We start from the raw sequence: 22,426 nt of genomic DNA on the forward strand, positions 1-22,426 counted from the left end.
TTATATTTTCTTGCTTTCCAACGTAGGAAGAAATAAAATCGCTTCTTGTGATTTATCAAACGACTCAATTTTATTATATAATTACTCCATTTATTCTAAAAAATTGGGAGCTAAGTTCAGGAGGCAACAATTCTATAAACTCTTTATTAATTCTATGTAGATCCGTGCATCAGTTTTGAGATAGGAATATTGCCCAATTGTTAGTAAAAGAATCGATGTACTACTTAGCTATATTCATATACATACTAGTATATGTGATTGGTAACAAAAGTAATGGAACACAATTTTTGCAAATCGTCATGTAAAGCCTATGTAGTCGATCTCTTAATAAATGATCTTTTTATCAATTCATTACTTATACCATAAGAAAGAATTATTCCTAGCATTGTATGCAAAAAATATTTTATTTATTTAAAAAATTGGCCTATTAATCGTAAAAGTAAATCTTTTTGTAATAGGAATAATATCCATATGTACTCAATATATACATATATTTAACAACAACGGCGATGATAGATAATAGATGATTGAACATTACTATTGGGAATGTGAAAGGAATACTTCATGGTTCGATTGTCCAGTATTTCTCGGCGTGTATATAGAATTTCTTTTTGATTATACCATTCATATACATGATATATTAATGATCCATCGTTATCCACTTCAGTATTAAACCAAGCTGGTTCTTTGAAAAAGCAAATGGAGTTAATCCAAGTTTATTTTGCGTTATCGTGCTGTTGTAATAAAGTCCGATCGGATCTGTAATAAAAGGCTTAAATAAATAAGGCAGCTTTTTAATCTTATAAATATTATTCAAACTTACGTCTTCCCTGAATGAAATATCCACTTCCATAATTCACAATTAATTGTTCTGACGGACTTCCACTATTCGACAACCTTATCAATTCTTCTGACACATCTTTGAAAAATATAATGAAAAAAAATAAGGATTTTTTTATTTCCGAATCACATACTTAGAGATCGGAACAAGTCTGTAATATCCGTACGATTTCTTTTATCTTCTAGCCAGTCTCCAGTTATCCTCTTTGTTTGAGAATCCCTGAAACATAATAGAATATATATGTATACTATAGATACAAATTAACAAGAATCCAATTACGATGTGGCATGTACTCCAAACAGGTAAAACCCAAGTACAAAGATGGAGAGGATATACTTCATAGTGTTCAAAGCTTTTAAAAAAATCGGTATTTCCAATTGGTGTATCCTTAAAAGAAAGTCTAATCTGTAAGTGACACTATATTATGATTTTTAGTTCAATATATATAGGTAGAAATTATATGTACCCAGTACAAAATGGAAAACATCTGGAATATGGAGTACTTCATTGTACAATGTACAACAAACTTGACCTCTTTTTTTTTTTCTTCTCTAATAAAATAGGCAATTATTTTAGCGTAAAATAGTAAATATGTAAATGAATGAGAGCAATGACTTAAAACAATTGTGTATGGAATGTTGTAAGGAATTAACTTTTATTTTTTTGGGGTTGATCATCTGTTTGTTTTATATCATCAGAGTTGCATGATGTTTTATGATTCCCTAATTTTAGGCAATAAGACCTATAATCTTCTCCTGAAAGACATTTCTTATTTCATAGTCCAAATGCACTTATAGAATACCTTGTACAATATATAAATCGCCCATTTGAGAGTGTCCCTGCGTTTTAATATTGCTCAAAATTCCCTTGCTACGTAAAAAAAACAATGAAAAAGAAGCTGCTAATAGCATTAATCGCCAAATTTTGACTGTTTTGATCTAGAATAATAACAATAAATACCAGAGGGTTTTTTACATTAAGGAACATAAAAATAACCCTTAAATCACAATTTTTCTCTTTTTGTGGCCTACATACTGTTTTTCTACAATTATTTCTATACAATATCTACATGATATTTTGTAATTTTTTTCAAGTTTCTTTATCTAAAAAGCAATCATTGCACACCTCCCCATCTAAAATTAAATATTTATTGCCCAGTGTAATAAGTCATTCATGAAATGGTCCAATCGGTTTCAAAAAATTGAAGAAAATTGTGAACCCCGCAATTATAAAGATTAAATAACCAATTTTTAAAAAATCAAGGATTTTTTTTCTATTATAGCATCATACCTTCTTTGACATGAAACATGAGTTACATATCGTTATCATGTATAGAATTATCAAATATATATATCAATCTTTGGAAAATCTAAAATATTATAGTTTTCTAAATGGAATTTTTTTCTATTTAATTCTGATTTAAAAATATCGTACAAAAATAGATACATTACAAATTAAAATGACAAAAAAAATCATAAAAAAGTTATGGATTAAAAGTACAAAAATAAAATACAACCTTTCAAATTACATACAAGAACACATAATATTCAAAATAATTTAATTAATTATTTATTCCAAAATTTAATATAAACCTCGGCATTTCATTTCATCTCCATAGATAGTGAACGGCTTTATAAACAAATGAAATGTTTACAACTTTGAATTCATACAGGCTTGATTTTGTTCATCTTTTCTTATGTTCAATCGATCCTTTTCTAAAATTTAAGTTCATTTACTTTTCTTTTCATTGTAAAAGTTTAAAATAAATTTTGTTGAGCAAACTGATAGCTGGTTCATATGCCTAACATTGCTTTTGTTTACGATATATCATTAATAAAATATTTATCAAAATTCTATTTTTTTTTCACAGAGTATAATAATTTGTTGTTCGCAGATGTCAAAATACATGCTAAAATATTGTTTTACTGTATGGATGAGAAGTATAATATATCCTGATATTTAAAAAAAAAAACGAGTCATAAATTTTATGAATCATTGTAGGATTTGCTCCTAGAATGACTATACTCAGATAATTTCAAACTATGGATCCTTTCTTTATGATATTGCTGCCTTAAAAATATCTATTCCGATCGAAGCTTCTATATTTAATTGTTCATTGAATTGATTTCATACTCTTGCTCTAAAACCTTGTTTAATAGCTCAACCTTTTGCCAGTCTAGAGTAAATGCAAAGTTATGAACATTATTAGTTCCTTGCTAATCCATGAAGGTTTTTTCCTCACCTATTTTAATTTAGAATCAGATAAATTTTGCCCTGACCGTGAATAAAGATATTTGTAGACTATAATTCTCAATTGCTAAACTAATTTCGGCCAAATCTTATTCAAAATTTTGCAAACGGATATCTGCTGCAGTAAGCGCTGATTCGTTGTACTTTAGGTATATCTTTAAAGAGACTACCTGGTTTCCAGCTTTCTATTATTGCTCTCGGTAGTGTTCAAGTCAGATGATAAGCGATGGTATTGCCTCAATAGTTTGGATTTTTCTTTTTCACGGAGAGAAAGTAATTCCTCGATTCCCTTCACTTCAAATTATATTTTTGAATGTGAGATTTAATTTCAGACTCAGGGAACTGAACCTTTTCTTTTACTTTGATCTTATGTTATATATCTATGCTCTCGCCCTTGCTTAGTACCCACAGTTTTTGTTCCTTATACAACAATTTAAATTACTTTTCAATTTTTAACCTTTGTGTTATTTAATGAATTTTGATGACTTTTCCTCCATTAGGACATTTACAAAAATCATGGAATGGATGTACACTGTGCAGTATTTGTATAAAAATGTATTGTTATCTGTTATATTGACTTGGAGACTTCATATGGGGTTCAGAACCCGAATAAACTTTTTTTTTATCTTCATATTTGTTTTATTATTTGACTGACAATCAAGCCATGATCTCAAAGTATGTTTAGATGAGGAGCTTATGTTTACTTTTTTTTGTGCCCCTCTTCATTCCATCTGTATATCACACGAACTAAAAAAGAACTCTATAATGTTTTAAATTCAAGAAGTTACAGCAAAAGTTTGGAACAGCGATAGAGATGCAGAGGAATATATGATGTACAAAAAAAGAGGATCTTTCAGAGCCTGAGAACAATTTTATTGATAATCCATATTATATATTATCAGTTTCTTTCACTATGTTGTTGAGTAGAGTTTTATAGTATGGCTCAAAATGATTTTGAAGCATAAGTGATTAAAAAAAAACTCAACATAGTACAAGGGTTATACACGCTCTTGTCAAATAATGAAGATAAATCCGGATTTTTGTGGATGGAGTAAGAATCAAAGTGTGTAAAGATAAATTACCCACTTTTCAAAAATAAATTGGGGTTAAATACTTAAAAAGAGGAATATACTTAGAAATTATTTAAAATTTGTATGTTGTGTCATTGGAAAAGGTTATGATACACCTTCTATGCCTGAAATGACGTAGTTAGTAACTACGTCATTTCAGCTATTGTAGTCACCATGAAAAATCGATAAGGACACGTCATAGGACTGACAAATGTTATAAAAACTGGACTGATATGACTGCAGTATTTTGAGTTTTTTTTTTAAATACCTATTCCAACATTAATATTTAGAAAATATATCAATGATAAAGGAAATGTAAAGTTACCACAAAAAAGGATGTACGATTGTTTTCCCTAAAATTGATATAAAACAAGATTACTATTCTTTGTTGAATGCTCTAGAATTTGTATTAGATACATATTTCAATATCCCTCTATAAAATGTGTAAATTCTGGATAAAAATATTAACAAAATATCCTGCTAAATAATAATTTAGGTTTAATAATTGGTACAGTTGAACATAATGTTTATTTTATATTGGAGTATAGCGTCTCTTCAGCGTATACTCCATCAACAAAAATCCGGATTTATCTTCATTATTTGACAAGAACGTGTATAACCCTTGTACTATGTTGAGTTTTTTTTTAATCGCTTATGTTTCAAAATCATTTTGAGCGGTACTATAAAAATTTACTCAACATAGTGAAACAAACTGATAATATATAATATGTGTTATCAATAGAATTGTTCTCAGGCTCTGAAAGATCCTCTTTTTTTGTACATAATATATTCCTCTGCATCACTATCGCTGTTCACATATGTTTATTTTATATTGGAGTATAGCGTCTCTTCATGAACTTGTTTTCATCTGAATATGACTTTACATTAAGTAATTCATATCTCACCACTTGGAAAATTGTTTTGATCTCCCTTTCCTAATTGACTAAAAGTATTAAAGATAGTGTTTTGGATTTGATTTTGAAGATGAGTATAAGTTTGTTGTTCATTTTTGAAGAATTTATTTCCAAGGATGTCTCATCCTTCCATATACATATATATAAAGGATATATACCCTCAGTTATATCAAAATGATATTTTTCCTATAAAAAATGGACTTACGAGTCTCAAAATTCGTACATATATGTAGAAATAGCATAAAAAGATCCTAGAAACACTTTTTGTGAGAACCTATTCTGTAAAATTAACTTTTTTTACATTAATTTAAAAAAAAAAATGTTCTTTAAACTATATTAGTAATATTATTTAAAATAATTAATTTTAAATTAATTTAAGATCCACTAGTGATTTACTTGTTAAAATTGTTCGAACAAATTTAATTTATACGTTATTGGCAAGGTATGAAAATCTGGCATTACATATAATACCTAGGTAATGTATATTATGAATGACTGATGGTCTCAGGTAAACTATACAATGAACATCATTTTTTAAAGTAGGATTTTGACTTTTTTAGATGATATTAAATATTCATAATTGTAACTTGTATCCTTTTTCCTTTTTATTTTCGTATAAAGGAATTATCATTTTTGTTCAGTTAAAATAAAGAGATTTAAATCTTAACATATGTTACCTGCCGGAGTCAAAACTCGGCAAAGTATAGCCCTAAGTTACACTTTGTAAATATACAAAGTCAAGCATAGTGCATAGGTACTTGTGCTTTGTGCACGTTAACTTATTTTCTATAATCAACAACCAATGTTGTCGCCATATCAGTCTAGTGGTTCTAACGGTTCAAGCGGTTCTGGTTCTTGAAGCTCTAGAATCGGAATCGACAAAGTCGAACCGAGACCACAATATATTGCTTATCGGTCTCGGTTCTTGTGCTTTTGTTCCTGTCAATCAAAAATCAATCAAACTATATCAAAGCCTTTGTAATAAACAGAAAAAATCATATTAATTCATCTTAAATAATTATGACCCTAGATTGCGGACAACCTGAGGGTCAATAACCAGTATAAAGTATGCTGAAATTGGACAGATAATAGATAAAATCCTATTTCTTACGTAGGATGTATTAAAAAAAAACCCTACAACTTAACTGGAGAGACTCGGGAGTAGAAATATAAAAAATATCTGGGACAAGAATTTGAAGTTACTACTTTAAATGACAAAATAATATACTTATATCTCACGGAATTGAATATTTTTCGGGCAGTGATGCGGCTGGGATCTTTTTGTAAACGTTAAACTCAATAAATATAATACTTTTTGCAAAATTCCGCCAAAATTCAGCATTCAAATCAAAAAATATTTAATCATTCAATAATCAAACATTCGTTCAAAAACCGGTTAGAAAATGAATCATATCTTAGAGCTATATAATTCCCATGTAAAAAAACGATTTGAGGCTCACTCTGCTTTGTTAACATACATATTTATCAGATATTTATATTATTGAAGCAAATTTTCTCAGTCTATCTTTATGTCTATTTGTTTGATTGTCTGAAAAGAACTTAATATTGCTTAGATACTTGAACTAAGAAACCCCAATACAATCAAGTGTGCGCGTCCTATCAAAAAAATAGGGGAAAGAAAAGGAATATAAGTGTAAACAGTGGTATAAAAACTATTTTTAAAAATGAATGATATCACGCAAGTATTTAAGCATTAAATAGAGTAAAAATTGAGTTCAAAAAATGAATGAAATCACACAGCAACTAAGTATATACATTAAAATATGAGTTGAAAACTCATTTATAACAGCAAGCTTGTGTAGCTGTAAGATATAAAGGAAAGAAAAGAAAAGGGAAGAAAAAATCTATTTAATTGTAAATCCTAAGCATTTTTTAGCGTGCGATTTTATTTGTTGTTCACAACTTATACAATGTCTTTACACTTTCTCAATGTTTTATCATTATTATTTAATCCTTAAGGAGATACCTTCTAAGTATTGAGTCATTATGTCTGAATTTGCTTATGAAAAATGGAAATTAGCACTGATTATTTGTTAGGGGTTATCTTTTATATACAGCTAAGTTTGTCTGTTTGTAGGCACGTAATAACTCTTGGCAATGCCAGGTACATCTGCTAATAAATTAATAAATGGCCATTCTTCCCTACTTAATTTATTTCCTTTTCAAATTTATTGACTTTATTGGAACAAGTAAACAAATATTAATCACATGGTTATGGTTTGTACTTGGTTATAACTAATTGATAAATGGTTGTGGGATCAAAAACATTATTCTCAGTTTTCAAGGGCATCGTATTATATTTCAAAATAAAAACTCTAATTATAATTGTATAATCCTTTCTACCTACAAATATATTAGACATACTCCAAATTGTAGAGGGTTGTTGTATGTACAATATACTTTCCAATTGTGTTTTTGAAGGAGCCTCCTCTTAGATATGAGTATTCCTTTGAACATATATTTTACATATTAATGAGTATTTATTTAAGTTTTAATGCTAACTTATACTTCGTTATAGATTCAAATTTATCTTAACCTAATTTAAGTTTAATTAAACTGCATTTTATGATAATTATCAACATGTTTAGTAACAAAAAATACTAGAAGAATCGTACCTTAGATGTACTTAAGTCTTATTAATTACTGTGTATTTATTTTAAAAAGCTGGGATCATTTTTTTAGGTTTAAAAGTGTAGATCTAAGTATAAAGTAGTCACTATTGAGTTATCTCATAAACAACTTAGCGTAACACTGAGGGTTGGTTGGGAAGATATAAGTTTAAGTATATTTTGGACTTGGAGTAGAATTAACGATGAACAACGGAATAGTTCACGTCTATCTTATTTTTTGATACGGATTAAGATTTGAGTTTATTTCCTTCCTATGAAATTTTGTTTTCTTAGCCAAAAGGCATATCTGTATTTCACTAAATAATAGATAAAATCCATAGTACCATATGAAAGGCTTAAAAGGGAGTCACACAACAGCAAAAACCCATTTAAATGTGAGTAAGATGACAGAGGGTGGCCCTTAAAATAGATGATGCGACACAAGATATACTTAAAATAAAATAATATAAAAACTCTAGGAAAAAAAATACAAACCATTCTAATAAAGGAGATCATTAAGTTGTCACCTGTTTTTGCTTCGTGTCACCGCACTAAGTCGTCATATTTCTTTTCAAATTTAAAAGTTTTATAAAATAGGAAAACATAGTTTAAGAGGTCACCTTCACGAAAAAATCTTCCTAGATTAAGATCATTGATGTGCGTGGCAAAAAAATGATCCCAATTATATATTTTATACAACTCTAAATATATTACTACCCATCACTGGACGTAATTAATTAATTATACTAATAGTAGATCTATTAATGGAAAACAAATGAACATAAACTATACACAACCAAATATATATGAGCTAAGTTTTCTTAATGTATCGGGATGCATTTATATGTTTTGTAAAAGTTTTTTTTTACAGTTATTTTCTTCTTAAATGCTCTAAGATGAAAACTTTGAATTTTTGTTTTCATTTCTTCGATGTATAAATATGAGTTCTTTCATTTCTCTATACATATAAATATATAGTATTTAGGAGTGTAATATATATTTTTTCAGAATATGTCTTAATAAATGCATACACAATCATCTTATTTATCAATAAAAACATCTCTTCTTAACTCTCATCAAGTCATTTATTTGCAATAGTATGACCTTCACTCAAGTGGAGCATGCATCTTTAATATTTAAGGGGGAATACTTTGGATACTATGTAGGACTGTAAAGGTAGGAGAGATATTCATTTTTTCGGATTCGGCACGGTTCAGATCTTTCAACGGATATATTCGGGTACATAAATTGTTTTATTCAGATCTGAATCAAAAATAAGGCATACATTTTTCTCGAGTTTTAATAACCTAATTTAGGACCTTAATAAAAAATAATTCTGATTAGCCAATTCTTACAACTATTGAATTAGTATTCAATAACGGTTTAAAATTAATCATAGTTTAAATTATTACTCTCACGTTTGAGATGTAGCTGCGGGTCATACTCTTTCACTCTTTATTGACGGAGGACTTGAGGTCGAAGACTCAGCAGGCTTTGAACACCACTTGCACCAAATGCACAGAAGGTTGAGGTCTGGACACTAGGGTGGTCAGAAGTTATCCAGTATATCTGGTTAGTATACCTAATCCTGAAATTTGACACATTTTCTGAATACATAACCTCGAAGTAATTCATTATTCTGAATTTCTTAACCCTTTTTATTTTATGAAAATATAATAATTATTTTTGGTTAATTTCAGAGTTACTTGAAGTTAAATGGTTAAGTATTCAGTGGCATATGAATATTACAAGTCAAAGTGTTGCTGAAGGGTGGGGGGTTAGTTTTGGGGCTCGATAGCTTGGCTAACATAAATTTAAAGGATGAAGATTTTTTATTTTGTTGTGAATATAGAAAAGCACCCAAAGCTTACATGTTCACAGGGCCGCTGTGACCGATTGCTCACATTACCAATCGATAAATACCGCCTGAATGTTGAAATGAAAGGAGATTATTTGAGGATATTGAAAAAATACTATTTACTTTTGGTTGAATTAAACCTTGTTACAATATAATCAATAGACATTATTTTTTCTATTATAAGTTATTGGATAATTACACAATAAAATTGGGAACATTTATATTATAGCATAATGTACCTTGAACAAGGTGTTATCTTAATATCACAAAAATCTACATCTAGAGGGTGGAAAATCTATTGACGCCAGTTTTTAATTTTTACCAAGATCTCCATAACTCTCATGAAAATATAGATAAAAACTTGTAATTTAGTATTAAGTACATAAAAATATTAACGGATAAAATCATCACCAGCTGCAATTACCTCCTCCAGGCACGTAAGAGCAGGCCTACATGATGTCCTTCCTGGAAATGTGGATGAACTCTTCCATGATAGAGGTGATGAGGGACGTCTTGATATTGTGAGGGTTACTATTGGTATCCCTTTCAGCCACAACCCACACATAAAGGTCCAATGGGTGGAGTTCGTGGCTGCTAGAGAGCCAGATCTCCTTGACCCAGAAGTAAGGGAGGTTCTGCCGGTACCATTCCTGGATCCTCTTTGCATTTTGGGCCGGTGGCCTATCTTGTTGAAAGATGTATGGTTTTCCATTGGCCACCTCATTCATCCAGGGCTTCACAACGTTAATCATCATATTGATGAACCTGCAAACGTCATCCTTAATGAAATTCTGTGTGAGTTCACAATATCAACATCATGGGTATCACAACGACATTTGTTTCTTTTTACACCAAACTCTTTAAGGTAATTATTTTCTTCATATTAATGTTTTGAACGGTGATTAGGCAAATCTGAATCGCTTTTGTTAAGTTTTTTTCCATTATCAAAATTATTGAAAGATATTTCAAAGTTACGGATAAATAGGATCAAAATTTGCTTATTAACAACTGGTTTTGTACATATTTTTTTTTTTAATAATGCTTGAGAGATGCAATGAATGTTACGACTTGTTAACTATAATATAAAATTGGTTTCAGAAGTTGTATATTGCTATAAGCTTTGTAAAAATAATCATGCATTAATAGCACGTTTACATGTAGAGAATTGAGCTAAAAATGATTTGTGTGTCAATTACTCCCCACCTTTCTCGGCGTACATTCACATAAAATGTGATTAATTTATAATAATTATCTAATATCTAAAATGCTAAAATCGGAGGAAACTCTGTTTCTGTCTAAGGAATTTTATGTTTTTGTTATGAGTACATTGATTATATTTTCTTGCTTTCCAACGTAGGAAGAAATAAAATCGCTTCTTGTGAATATATAAAACTTAAAATTATAATATATAATATCCGCAACAGATTGATAGAAAGGGTTTAAAGATTTACAATCATATAGAAAATAATAACTACACTCATGCTCGGATCGGCAAAAACAAAAATTGCGATTTACATAAAAAATCTTCCACCTCAAAGGGCTGAGTAGTAGCAGCAGCAAATAAAGATATATTCCTTTCTGAATTTATTACTAATTTTCGAAGGATATGATTTATCAAACGACTCAATTTTATTATATAATTACTCCATTTATTCTAAAAAATTGGGAGCTAAGTTCAGGAGGCAACAATTCTATAAACTCTTTATTAATTCTATGTAGATCCGTTCATCAGTTTTGAGATAGGAATATTGCCCAATTGTTAGTAAAAGAATACATGTACTACTTAGCTATATTCATATACATACTAGTATATGTGATTGGTAACAAAAGTAATGGAACACAATTTTTGCAAATCGTCATGTAAAGCCTATGTAGTCGATCTCTTAATAAATGATCTTTTTATCAATTCATTACTTATACCATAAGAAAGAATTATTCCTAGCATTGTATGCAAAAAATATTTTATTTATTTAAAAAATTGGCCTATTAATCGTAAAAGTAAATCTTTTTGTAATAGGAATAATATCCATATGTACTCAATATATACATATATTTATGAACAACGGCGATGATAGATAATAGATGATTGAACATTACTATTGGGAATGTGAAAGGAATACTTCATGGTTCGTTTATCCAGTATTTCTCGGCGTGTATATAGAATTTCTTTTTGATTATACCATTCATATACATGATATATTAATGATCCATCGTTATCCACTTCAGTATTAAACCAAGCTGGTTCTTTGAAAAAAGCAAATGGAGTTAATCCAAGTTTATTTTGCGTTATCGTGCTGTTGTAATAAAGTCCGATCGGATCTGTAATAAAAGGCTTAAATAAATAAGGCAGCTTTTTAATCTTATAAATATTATTCAAACTTACGTCTTCCCTGAATGAAATATCCACTTCCATAATTCACAATTAATTGTTCTGACGGACTTCCACTATTCGACAATTCTTATCAATTCTTCTGGCACATCTTTGAAAAATATAATGAAAAAAAATAAGGATTTTTTTATTTCCGAATCACATACTTAGAGATCGGAACAAGTCTGTAATATCCGTACGATTTCTTTTATCTTCTAGCCAGTCTCCAGTTATCCTCTTTGTTTGAGAATCCCTGAAACATAATAGAATATATATGTATACTATAGATACAAATTAACAAGAATCCAATTACGATGTGGCATGTACTCCAAACAGGTAAAACCCAAGTACAAAGATGGAGAAGATATACTTCATAGTGTTCAAAGCTTTTAAAAAAATCGGTATTTCCAATTGGTGTATCCTTAAAAGAAAGTCTAATCTGTAAGTGACACTATATTATGATTTTTAGTTCAATATATATAGGTAGAAATTATATGTACCCAGTACAAAATGGAAAACATCTGGAATATGGAGTACTTCATTGTACAATGTACAACAAACTTGACTTCACCATGAAATATCGATATGGACACGTCATGGGACTGACAAATGTTATAAAAACTGGACTGATATGACTGCAGTATTTTGAGTTGTTTTTCTAAATACCTATTCCAACATTAATATTTAGAAAATAAATCTATGATAAAAGAAATGTAAAGTTACCACAAAAAAGGATGTACGATTTTTTCCCCTAAAATTGAGATAAAACAAGACTACTATTCCTTGTAGAATGCTCTAGAATTTGTATTAGATACATATTTCAATATCCCTCTATAAAATGTGTAAATTCTGGGTAAATATTAACAAAATATCCTGCTAAATAATAATTTAGGTTTAATAATTGGTACAGTTGAACATAATGGGAGGTACAGTTGTTATAAATGTGAGGAATAGCAGCAGGTTATTTTAAATCTGAGTTGAACTTCAAAAAATTAAAAATTAAGTCATTTTGTTTTGAATGAATAGAATATAGTTGTGCCTTGCATAAAAAGTAGATTTTGTCTAAAATTTGTTTCGAAGTTTTCCAGAGATATTATTACTAATTAAGGATAAGTAAACATTATGGTATTACAATTACTCCATTTGATCTAGGAATCTTCTTTGAAGTATATATACATAATTTATAATTCCTTCCATAGAAGTGACTGAGACTTTGAATTTAAATTTTTCAAGATATTAGATTTTTGTTGTTTTTATTCTAACCATATAAAGGTGAAACCCTTATAATAAAAATGTTGAGTAGAAGTCTCATGGAATTAGAAGTAATGTTTTGATTGATAAACATCATAAATTCATTTATGTAATATTTTTTATAGATTATCAGTTTTTCATCGCTGAAGTAATTTTGTAAAATTACAAGGAGACTATGTTGATAAATAAAAGTTTAGTTGTTTTTCTTCACAAAACGCTCACATCAACTCACTCAAACGACTTTTACTTAACAATTGTACATTCTGGCAAAAAAAAAAAAAAGGGGAATTACTAATTTAAATTACTTGCACAGAAGGGATTTCAAACCATTTTTTTTTCTAGGTTGGCCGCACTGTTTTGCATTATGATGCATAGTTTGAGTGCTATTTGTATACTAATTTGCTTGCAACAACTAGATAAGTCAGTCTACCTAACTATTGCTCCACTATTATAACAAGTGGTATAATTGGAAAACATTTTTAGACTAGTATTCCTGTCGTCTATAAGGAATAAAGTATCATTGGTTTACCTTAAAATCTACTTTTTTTGATTTTTATACGTAAAAGAATGGTCTGAAAGTACACAAACTCTTTGTATAAAGTTATTAGGAAATGGAATTTAGTCCAGTGAATTCCTGCTGGAATTTGAATAAAGTTCGTTCCTTCGGTTTCTTGTAATGAAAAATATAACCTTTATTCTTAAAATCTATAAAAACAAGATAAACTTAGCCAATACAGAACTAATAAATATTCCTTCTCAACTTAACAATTTGGTGCCCACGTTCACTTCTTCTCAATTCATCAATTGTCTCTTAGCCGTCTAATTATTTGGGAGAACATACTCAAATAAAAAACTTACTTCTACATCATTTGATTGTTCATTTATTCGTTAAGATCGATTGCAAAGATGCAAACTTAATCATATAATAATGTTCTATTATCTTTTTTTTTAAATCCATTATAAGATTAATATATTAGATATATCGTCTTAATTCGGGATATTTTATTAATGATAAATTAATTAAACTTTGTAAGAAGAATATTTGTATCCTTATTTTGGTTGTGATGGTAACAATGCAAAAGATTTATTTATTATTTATGTTACATGTCCAATAAAATATCACACTTTTTTAGTTGATAATAATGAACCAAATATTAATAAATTTGAAGCTGATTATGTTTATCATATTTTCAAATTTATTTATTAGTTTTGTTTTAATGGAAAAATATACTTATGCAAATATCTTAATAGGTAATGTTTTTTGAGTTCTATTTTTTTAAAGTGAGTACACTTAAATTATATTTTCATATTAAAAAATTATGGATTATAGGAGCATCATTTTATAAAAATGTTTTCTATGGGTACACGAAATATAATTTTGTAAATCTAAACATAACGTGCCAACTATTTCATTAATCTAATGACTCATCTTCAATTTGGTTCTAATATTCCCAAATACTCAACTAACCCATAGATCAGTAATAACATTCATTATCAGTAATAACTATCATCTTTGCAAGCTAACATAGGAAGCAGTCATATCAGTCCAGTTTTTATAACATTTGTCAGTCCTATGACGTGTCCTTATCGATTTTTCATGATAACTACAAGAGCTGAAAGTGTGTAACGTAGTTACTAACTACCTCATTTCAGGCGTAGAAGGTGTATCATAATCTTTTCCAAAGAGACAACATACAAATTTTAAATACTTTCTCAGTATATTTCTCTTTTTAACTATTTAACCGCAGTTTATTTTTAAAAAGTGGATAATTTATCTTTACACACTTTGATCCTTACTCAATCAACAAAAATTCGGATTTATCTTCATTATTTGACAAGAACGTGTATAACCCTTGTACTATGTTGAGTTTTTTTTAATCGCTTATGTTTCAAAATCATTTTGAGCGGTACTATAAAAATCTACTCAACATAGTGAAACAAACTGATAATATATAATATGTGTTATCAATATAATTGTTCTCAGGCTCTGAAAGATCCTCTTTTTTTGTACATAATATATTCCTCTGCATCACTATCGCTGTTCCAAACTTTTGCTGTAACTTCTTGAATTGAAAACATTTTAGAGTTCTTTTTTAGTTCGTGTGACATACAGATGGAATAAAGAGGGGCACAAAAAAAGAAAATATAAGCTGTTCACATATGTTTATTTTATATTGGAGTAAGCGTCTCTTCATGAACTTGTTTTCATCTGAATATGACTTTACATTAAGTAATTCATATCTTTCCACTTGGAAAATTGTTTTGATCTCCCTTTTGTAATTGACTAAAAGTTTTAAAGATAGTGTTTTGGATTTGATTTTGAAGATGAGTATAATAGATAAAATCCAAATACTTACGTAGGATGTATTAAAAAAACCCTACAACTTAACTGGAGAGACTCGGGAGTCGAAATATAAAAAATATCTGGGACAAGAATTTGAAGTCACTACTTTAAATGACAAAATAATATACTTATATCTCACGGAATTGAATATTTTTTGGCAGTGATGTTGCTGGGATCTTTTTAAACGTTAAACTCAATAAATATAATACTTTTTGGCAAAATTTTGCCAAAATTCAGTATTCAAATCAAAAAATATTTAATTATTCAATAATCAAACATTCGTTCAAAAACCGTTTAGAAAATGAATCATATCTTAGAGCTACATAATTCCCATGTAAAAAAACGATTTGAGGCTCACTCTACTTTGTTAACATACCTATTTATTAGATATTTATATTATTAAAGCAAATTTTCTCAGTCAATCTTTATGTCTATTTGTTTGATTGTCTGAAAAGAACTTAATATTGCTTAGATACTTGAACTAAGAAACCCCAATATAATCAAGTGTGCGCGTCCTATCAAAAAAATAGGGGAAAGTAAAGGAATATAAGTGTAAACAGTGGTATAAAAACTATTTTTAAAAATGAATGATATCACGCAAGTATTTAAGTATTAAATAGAGTAAAAATTGAGTTCAAAAAATGAATGAAATCACACAGCAACTAAGTATATACATTAAAATATGAGTTGAAAACTCATTTATAACAGCAAGCTTGTGTAGCTGTAAGATATAAAGGAAAGAAAAGAAAAGGGAAGAAAAAATCTCTTTAATTGTAAATCCTAAGCATTTTTTAGCGTGCGATTTTATTTGTTGTTCACAACTTATACAATGTCTTTACACTTTCTCAATGTTTTATCATTATTATTTAATCCTTAAGGAGATACCTTCTAAGTATTGAGTCATTATGTCTGAATTTGCTTATGAAAAATGGAAATTAGCACTGATTATTTGTTAGGGGTTATCTTTTATATACAGCTAAATTTGTCTTTTTGTAGGCACGTAATAACTCTTGGCAATGCCAGGTACATCTGCTAATAAATTAATAAATGGCCATGCTTCCCTACTTAATTTATTTCCTTTTCAAATTTATCGACTTTATTGGAACAAGTAAACAAATATTAATCACATGGTCATGGTTTCTACCTGGTTATAACTAATTAATAAATGGTTGTGGGATCAAAAACATTATTCTCAGTTTTGAAGGCCATCGTATTATATTTCAAAATAAAAACTCTAATTATAATTGTATAATCCTTTCTACCTACAAATATATTAGACACACTCCAAATTGTAGAGCCTTGTTGTATGTACAATATACTTTCCAATCGTGTTTTTGAAGGAGCCTCCTCTTAGATATGAGTATTCCTTTGAACCCAAAAAAATACAAGTAAACAAAAAAAGTCCTATTTTATAAGTATCTTCAAAGATAAATGAATATGAAGGGTAAGAAAGTTAAATGGCCCCAATAGATCCTTTAAGAAAAACTCACTCGGAATATTTCAACTTTTTCCTTTTTTTATTACTCATAATTTCCCTCGTGAATAAAAGGTATGAAAACTGTGAAAATTATACAAAATAATATGTTAATATAGTCTGCTACCTTTTACTTTTCAAAAAGCTCTTTTTTTATACGGATATGCAACACAAATGTAATAAAATTTTTGTTTCATCTTTTGTTGCAAATTTTCAAGTCATGTCTGTCATGTTTTTACGCATATAGTGATTACTATTTATAATTCTTTCAATCATAAAACATACATTTACTTTTTACTTTCTAATAGTTTAAAATTCTTCTAACAGTATCTGGTCAAAAATAAATATTTTTCCTACGATTATGTGATTTGATTTATTTATTTTTATGAGGTACAACTCCATTTTGCTTAAATTTTTCTTACTGATATAAAATAATTTTTGTTTGAACTAAACCAATAAAGTACCTAGTGTATGCTGTTGTCAGCTGTCGATTTCTTCGTCTCACTTGATATGTCATGATTGTTTCTAATTTACTATTTCTGATAAATAAACGAAGTTATGCACTTATGCTTCAATTTCTTGTTGATCCGTTGTGGTATATCGTAATATTATTCGTTTAAATATACTCGTATATATTGGCCATTTATTTATTTCTATAAATAAATTTTGTATATCAATATACATCCAGATGTATAATAACGCTTTTAATAAAATATTACTAAACAATATGATTATACAGTATCCAATAAAATACTAAGTATGACTATAATATTATGAAATATATGTATATGTAGTAGCGGTAGTATAAGGTATTGCCTGGAGTGCGTCGTCGAAAAAACAAACTTTTCCAAAAAATAAGATAAAAATCTCCAGTGTTACTCACTATTTTTCATAAGCAACACTCATACGTATATACTCAATACGTAGATATTTTCTCCTCAAGAATGAAAGTAGAATAATAACCTTTTGACGTAAAAAATAATAATATGACGTTATGATTGTTGACCCAGGGAGTACTTACGTCTCAAAAACGCAATCTGGTTGAGTCTTAACTATACACATTCGATACTGAATGCAAATTCATGCGAGGTTTCATTAATATGACTGCTCTGTTATTTTTTGGATCAAAAATATGTATATAAATTTATTCATGATACATATTTATAATGATTAATGTTTAGTATTTAGTAGCACACAAATTGGATTAAATTTTGCCAATTTATAAAATTATTACCACTTATTTCATTTCGTATCTTATATGATTTCACTTTATGGAACGCAGTACCCATAATTCAAGGCATTGTTTACCCTTAAAAATATTTTTTCCCCCATCAAAAAGCAGTGTAAAAACACTAAAGTGTAAATTGACCTCTTGTATTAGAAATTCAAAAGTAGCGTCACACTTCGCACAATTACTCACTGACTAAAGAACAATTGCCATGAAATTTTAACAGCTTATTTTTGAAGGTTAAGATAAATGAATAGCACCATCTTTGTATGAAACCTGGGACTTTCCAACCTATATATTAAGTCCTTATAAAGTATTGTAAAACTATTATCATTAGGAGTGATTTTCTGAGATTTTTGACGAGAATTTGTTGTACAATTTCCATAGATTTGAATTTGTAAGCCTATCAATGCCTTGAATGCTCTATTCATTTTAAAAATAGTGTTTATAAATTGACTGTCTAAATAAATTCTTCTAAAAGGCCCAACTTGCTATGCTTCTATCCACAATCATTAAAAACATATTATACAGAAGTCAAATCTTTATAAACTTTTTCATTCAAACATATATTTCTACCTTCATACATACAGACAAACTTTAATTTATTAACATAGATGAAAATCATTATTCATTGTGCATAAATAATTTGACAAGGGCAGTTTTGGAACATTAAAGAGTTAAATAACAGTTGGAACGAATATTTTCATCGACGTACAATGTACGTTATACTCTATAATGTTTATCATGAACAATATTCCCATGGTATTACTCAATTATGCATGAAACTCCAAAGTTTAATATTTTGAAATATATTTGGAGTTCCCAGTTAAAACAAAAGATTAAACAAAAAAATTATAACAAAAATTAAACATTTAAGTTAAATATATAATTTAGACTGGTCCAATTTGCACTTTTTTTGGAAATGTTGAGACAGCATAGGCTTAAAATATGCATTTTGGTAAAAATAGATGAATGACAAATTTTGAACCATTTAAAATAAGTTTTCGAGGTCGCACAACGAACTTAAAGGTTTGAAAGTTCACGTTTTTGTCGAATTTTGTCTTCATCTTTTATTATTTTTCCACCATTTATAAAAATCATGGAATGGCTGTACACTGTGCAGTATTTGTATACAAATGTATTGTTATCTGTTATAATGACTCAGAGCCTTCATATGGGGTTCAGAACCCAAATAAACTTTTTTTTATGTTAATATTTGTTTTATTATTTGACTGAAAATCAAGCCCAGATCTCAAAGTATGTTTAGATAAGGAGCTTATATTTACTTTTTTGTGCCCCTCTTCATTCCATCTGTATGTCACACGAACTAAAAAAGAACTCTAAAATGTTTTCAATTCAAGAAGTTACAGCAAAAGTTTGGAACAGCGATAGTGATGCAGAGGAATATATTATGTACAAAAAAAGAGGATCTTTCAGAGCCTGAGAACAATTCTATTGATAACTCATATTATATATTATCAGTTTGTTTCACTATGTTGAATAGATTTTTATAGTACCGCTCAAAATGATTTTGAAACATAAGCGATTAAAAAAAACTCAACATAATACAAGGGTTATACACGTTCTTGTCAAATAATGAAGATAAATCCGGATTTTTGTGGATGGAGTAAGGATCAAAGTGTGTAAAGATAAATTATCCACTTTTTAAAAATAAACTGCGGTTAAATAGTTAAAAAGAGAAATATACTGAGAAAGTATTTAAAATTTGTATGTTGTCTCTTTGGAAAAGATTATGATACACCTTCTACGCCTGAAATGACGTAGTTAGTAACTACGGTACACACTTTCAGCTCTTGTAGTTACCATGAAAACTCGATAAGGACACGTCATAGGACTGACAAATGTTATAAAAACTGGACTGATATGACTGCAGGTGTTTATTTAAGAAATCAATTGAAACGTTTATTTTTAAATACTTCACCCTAATTTACATTAAATTAATATTTATGTTAGCTTGCAATGATGACAGTTATTACTGATAATGATCTATGTGTTAGTTGAGTATTTGGGAATATTAGAACCAAATTTAATAAAATATCCTGAATTAAGACGATATATCTAATATATGAATCTTATAATGGATTTAAAAAAAAAGATAATAGAACATTATTATATGATTAAGTTTGCATCTTTGCAATCGATCTTAACGAATAAATGAACAATCAAATGATGTAGAAGTTAGTTTTTTATTTGAGTATGTTCTCCCAAATAATTAGACAGCTAAGAGACAATTGATGAATTGAGAAGAAGTGAAAGTAGGCACCAAATTGTTAAGTTGAGAAGGAATATTTATTAGTTCTATATTGGCTAAGTTTATTTGGTTTTTATAGATTTTAAGAATAAAGGTTTTATTTTTCATTACAAGAAACCGAAGGAACGAACTTTATTCAAATTCCAGCAGGAATGCACTGGACTTAATTCCATTTTCTAATAACTTTATACAAAGAGTTTGTGTACTTTCAGACCATTCTTTTACGTATAAAAATCAAAAAGTAGATTTTAAGGTAAACCAATGATACTTTATTCCTTATAGACGACAGGAATACTAGTCTAAAAATGTTTTCCAATTATACCACTTGTTATAATAGTGGAGAAATAGTTAGGTAGACTGACTTATCTAGTTGTTGCAAGCAAATTAGTATACAAATAGCACTCAAACTATGCATCATAATGCAAAACAGTGCGGCCAACCTAGAAAAAAAAATGGTTTGAAATCCCTTCTGTGCAAGTAATTTAAATTAGTAATTCCCCTTTTTTTTTTTTTTGCCAGAATGTACAATTGTTAAGTAAAAGTGGTTTGAGTGAGTTGATGTGAGCGTTTTGTGAAGAAAAACAACTAAACTTTTATTTATCAACATAGTCTCCTTGTAATTTTACAAAATTACTTCAGCGATGAAAAACTGATAATCTATAAAAAATATTACATAAATGAATTTATGATGTTTATCAATCAAAACATTACTTCTAATTCCATGAGACTTCTACTCAACATTTTTTTTTATTATAAGGGTTTCACCTTTATATGGTTTAGAATAAAAACAACAAAAATCTGATATCTTGAAAAATTTAAATTCAAAGTCTCAGTCACTTCTATGGAAGGAATTATAAATTATGTATATATACTTCAAAGAAGATTCCTAGATCAAATGGAGTAATTGTAATACCATAATGTTTACTTACCCTTAATTAGTAATAATATCTCTGGAAAACATCGAAACAAATTTTAGACAAAATCTACTTTTTATGTAAGGCACAACTATATTCTATTCATTCAAAACAAAATGACTTAATTTTTAATTTTTTGAAGTTCAACTCAGATTTAAAATAACCTGCTGCTATTCCTCACATTTATAACAACTCTACCTCCCATTATGTTCAACTGTACCAATTATTAAACCTAAATTATTATTTAGCAGGATATTTTGTTAATATTTACCCAGAATTTACACATTTTATAGAGGGATATTGAAATATGTATCTAATACAAATTCTAAAGCATTCTACAAGGAATAGTAGTCTTGTTTTATCTAAATTTTTAGGGAAAAAAATCGTACATCCTTTTTTGTGGTAACTTTACATTTCTTTTATCATTGATTTATTTTCTAAATATTAATGTTTGAATAGGTATTTAAAAAAACAACTCAAAATACTGCAGTCATATCAGTCCAGTTTTTATAACATTTGTCAGTCCCATGACGTGTCCTTATCGATTTTTCTTGTGAAGTCAAGTTTGTTGTACATTGTACAATGAAGTACTCCATATTCCAGATGTTTTCCATTTTGTACTGGGTACATATAATTTCTACCTATATATATTGAACTAAAAATCATAATATAGTGTCACTTACAGATTAGACTTTCTTTTAAGGATACACCAATTGGAAATACCGATTTTTTTAAAAGCTTTGAACACTATGAAGTATATCCTCTCCATCTTTGTACTTGGGTTTTACCTGTTTGGAGTGCATGCCACATCGTAATTGGATTCTTGTTAATTTGTATCTATAGTATACATATATATTCTGTTATGTTTCAGGGATTCTCAAACAAAGAGGATAACTGGAGACTGGCTAGAAGATAAAAGAAATCGTACGGATATTACAGACTTGTTCCGATCTCTAAGTATGTGATTCGGAAATAAAAAAATCCTTATTTTTTTTCATTATATTTTTCAAAG

General features: G+C 28.5%; 1 protein-coding gene and 1 long non-coding RNA gene across 2 annotated transcripts; both read right to left on the reverse strand.

The window, feature by feature from the left end:
* Window positions 1–385: 385 nt before the first annotated feature.
* On the reverse strand, window positions 386–1,257 carry LOC121116287 (uncharacterized). Its single transcript, XM_040710530.2, has 4 exons — window positions 1,121–1,257; window positions 975–1,060; window positions 824–919; window positions 386–759 (listed from the first exon to the last, which is right to left on the reverse strand). The coding sequence occupies exons 1-4, from the start codon at window positions 1,180–1,182 to the stop codon at window positions 641–643; spliced, it is 363 nt and encodes a 120-aa protein (XP_040566464.1). The 5' UTR covers window positions 1,183–1,257; the 3' UTR covers window positions 386–640.
* Window positions 1,258–11,507: 10,250 nt separating this feature from the next.
* On the reverse strand, window positions 11,508–12,043 carry LOC139905052 (uncharacterized). The gene is made up of 2 exons (XR_011779520.1): window positions 11,947–12,043; window positions 11,508–11,882 (listed from the first exon to the last, which is right to left on the reverse strand). It is a non-coding gene; the product is annotated as an uncharacterized lncRNA (long non-coding RNA).
* Window positions 12,044–22,426: the final 10,383 nt, after the last annotated feature.

This window comes from Lepeophtheirus salmonis, chromosome 4 (assembly GCF_016086655.4).
Source record: "Lepeophtheirus salmonis chromosome 4, UVic_Lsal_1.4, whole genome shotgun sequence".
Classification (NCBI taxonomy): Eukaryota; Metazoa; Arthropoda; class Copepoda; order Siphonostomatoida; family Caligidae; genus Lepeophtheirus; species Lepeophtheirus salmonis.

What these genes read in the sequence shown, in the direction of transcription:
- LOC121116287 (XM_040710530.2), bottom strand. Translation starts at nt 1,182, where the DNA reads ATGAAGTATATCCTCTCCATCTTTGTACTTGGGTTTTACCTGTTTGGA. An exon ending in AGACTTGTTCCGATCTCTAA is followed by an intron (nt 920 to 974) that starts GTATGTGATTCG and finishes TATTTTTCAAAG; the next exon opens with ATGTGTCAGAAGAATTGATA. An exon ending in ATATTTCATTCAGGGAAGAC is followed by an intron (nt 760 to 823) that starts GTAAGTTTGAAT and finishes CTTTTATTACAG; the next exon opens with ATCCGATCGGACTTTATTAC.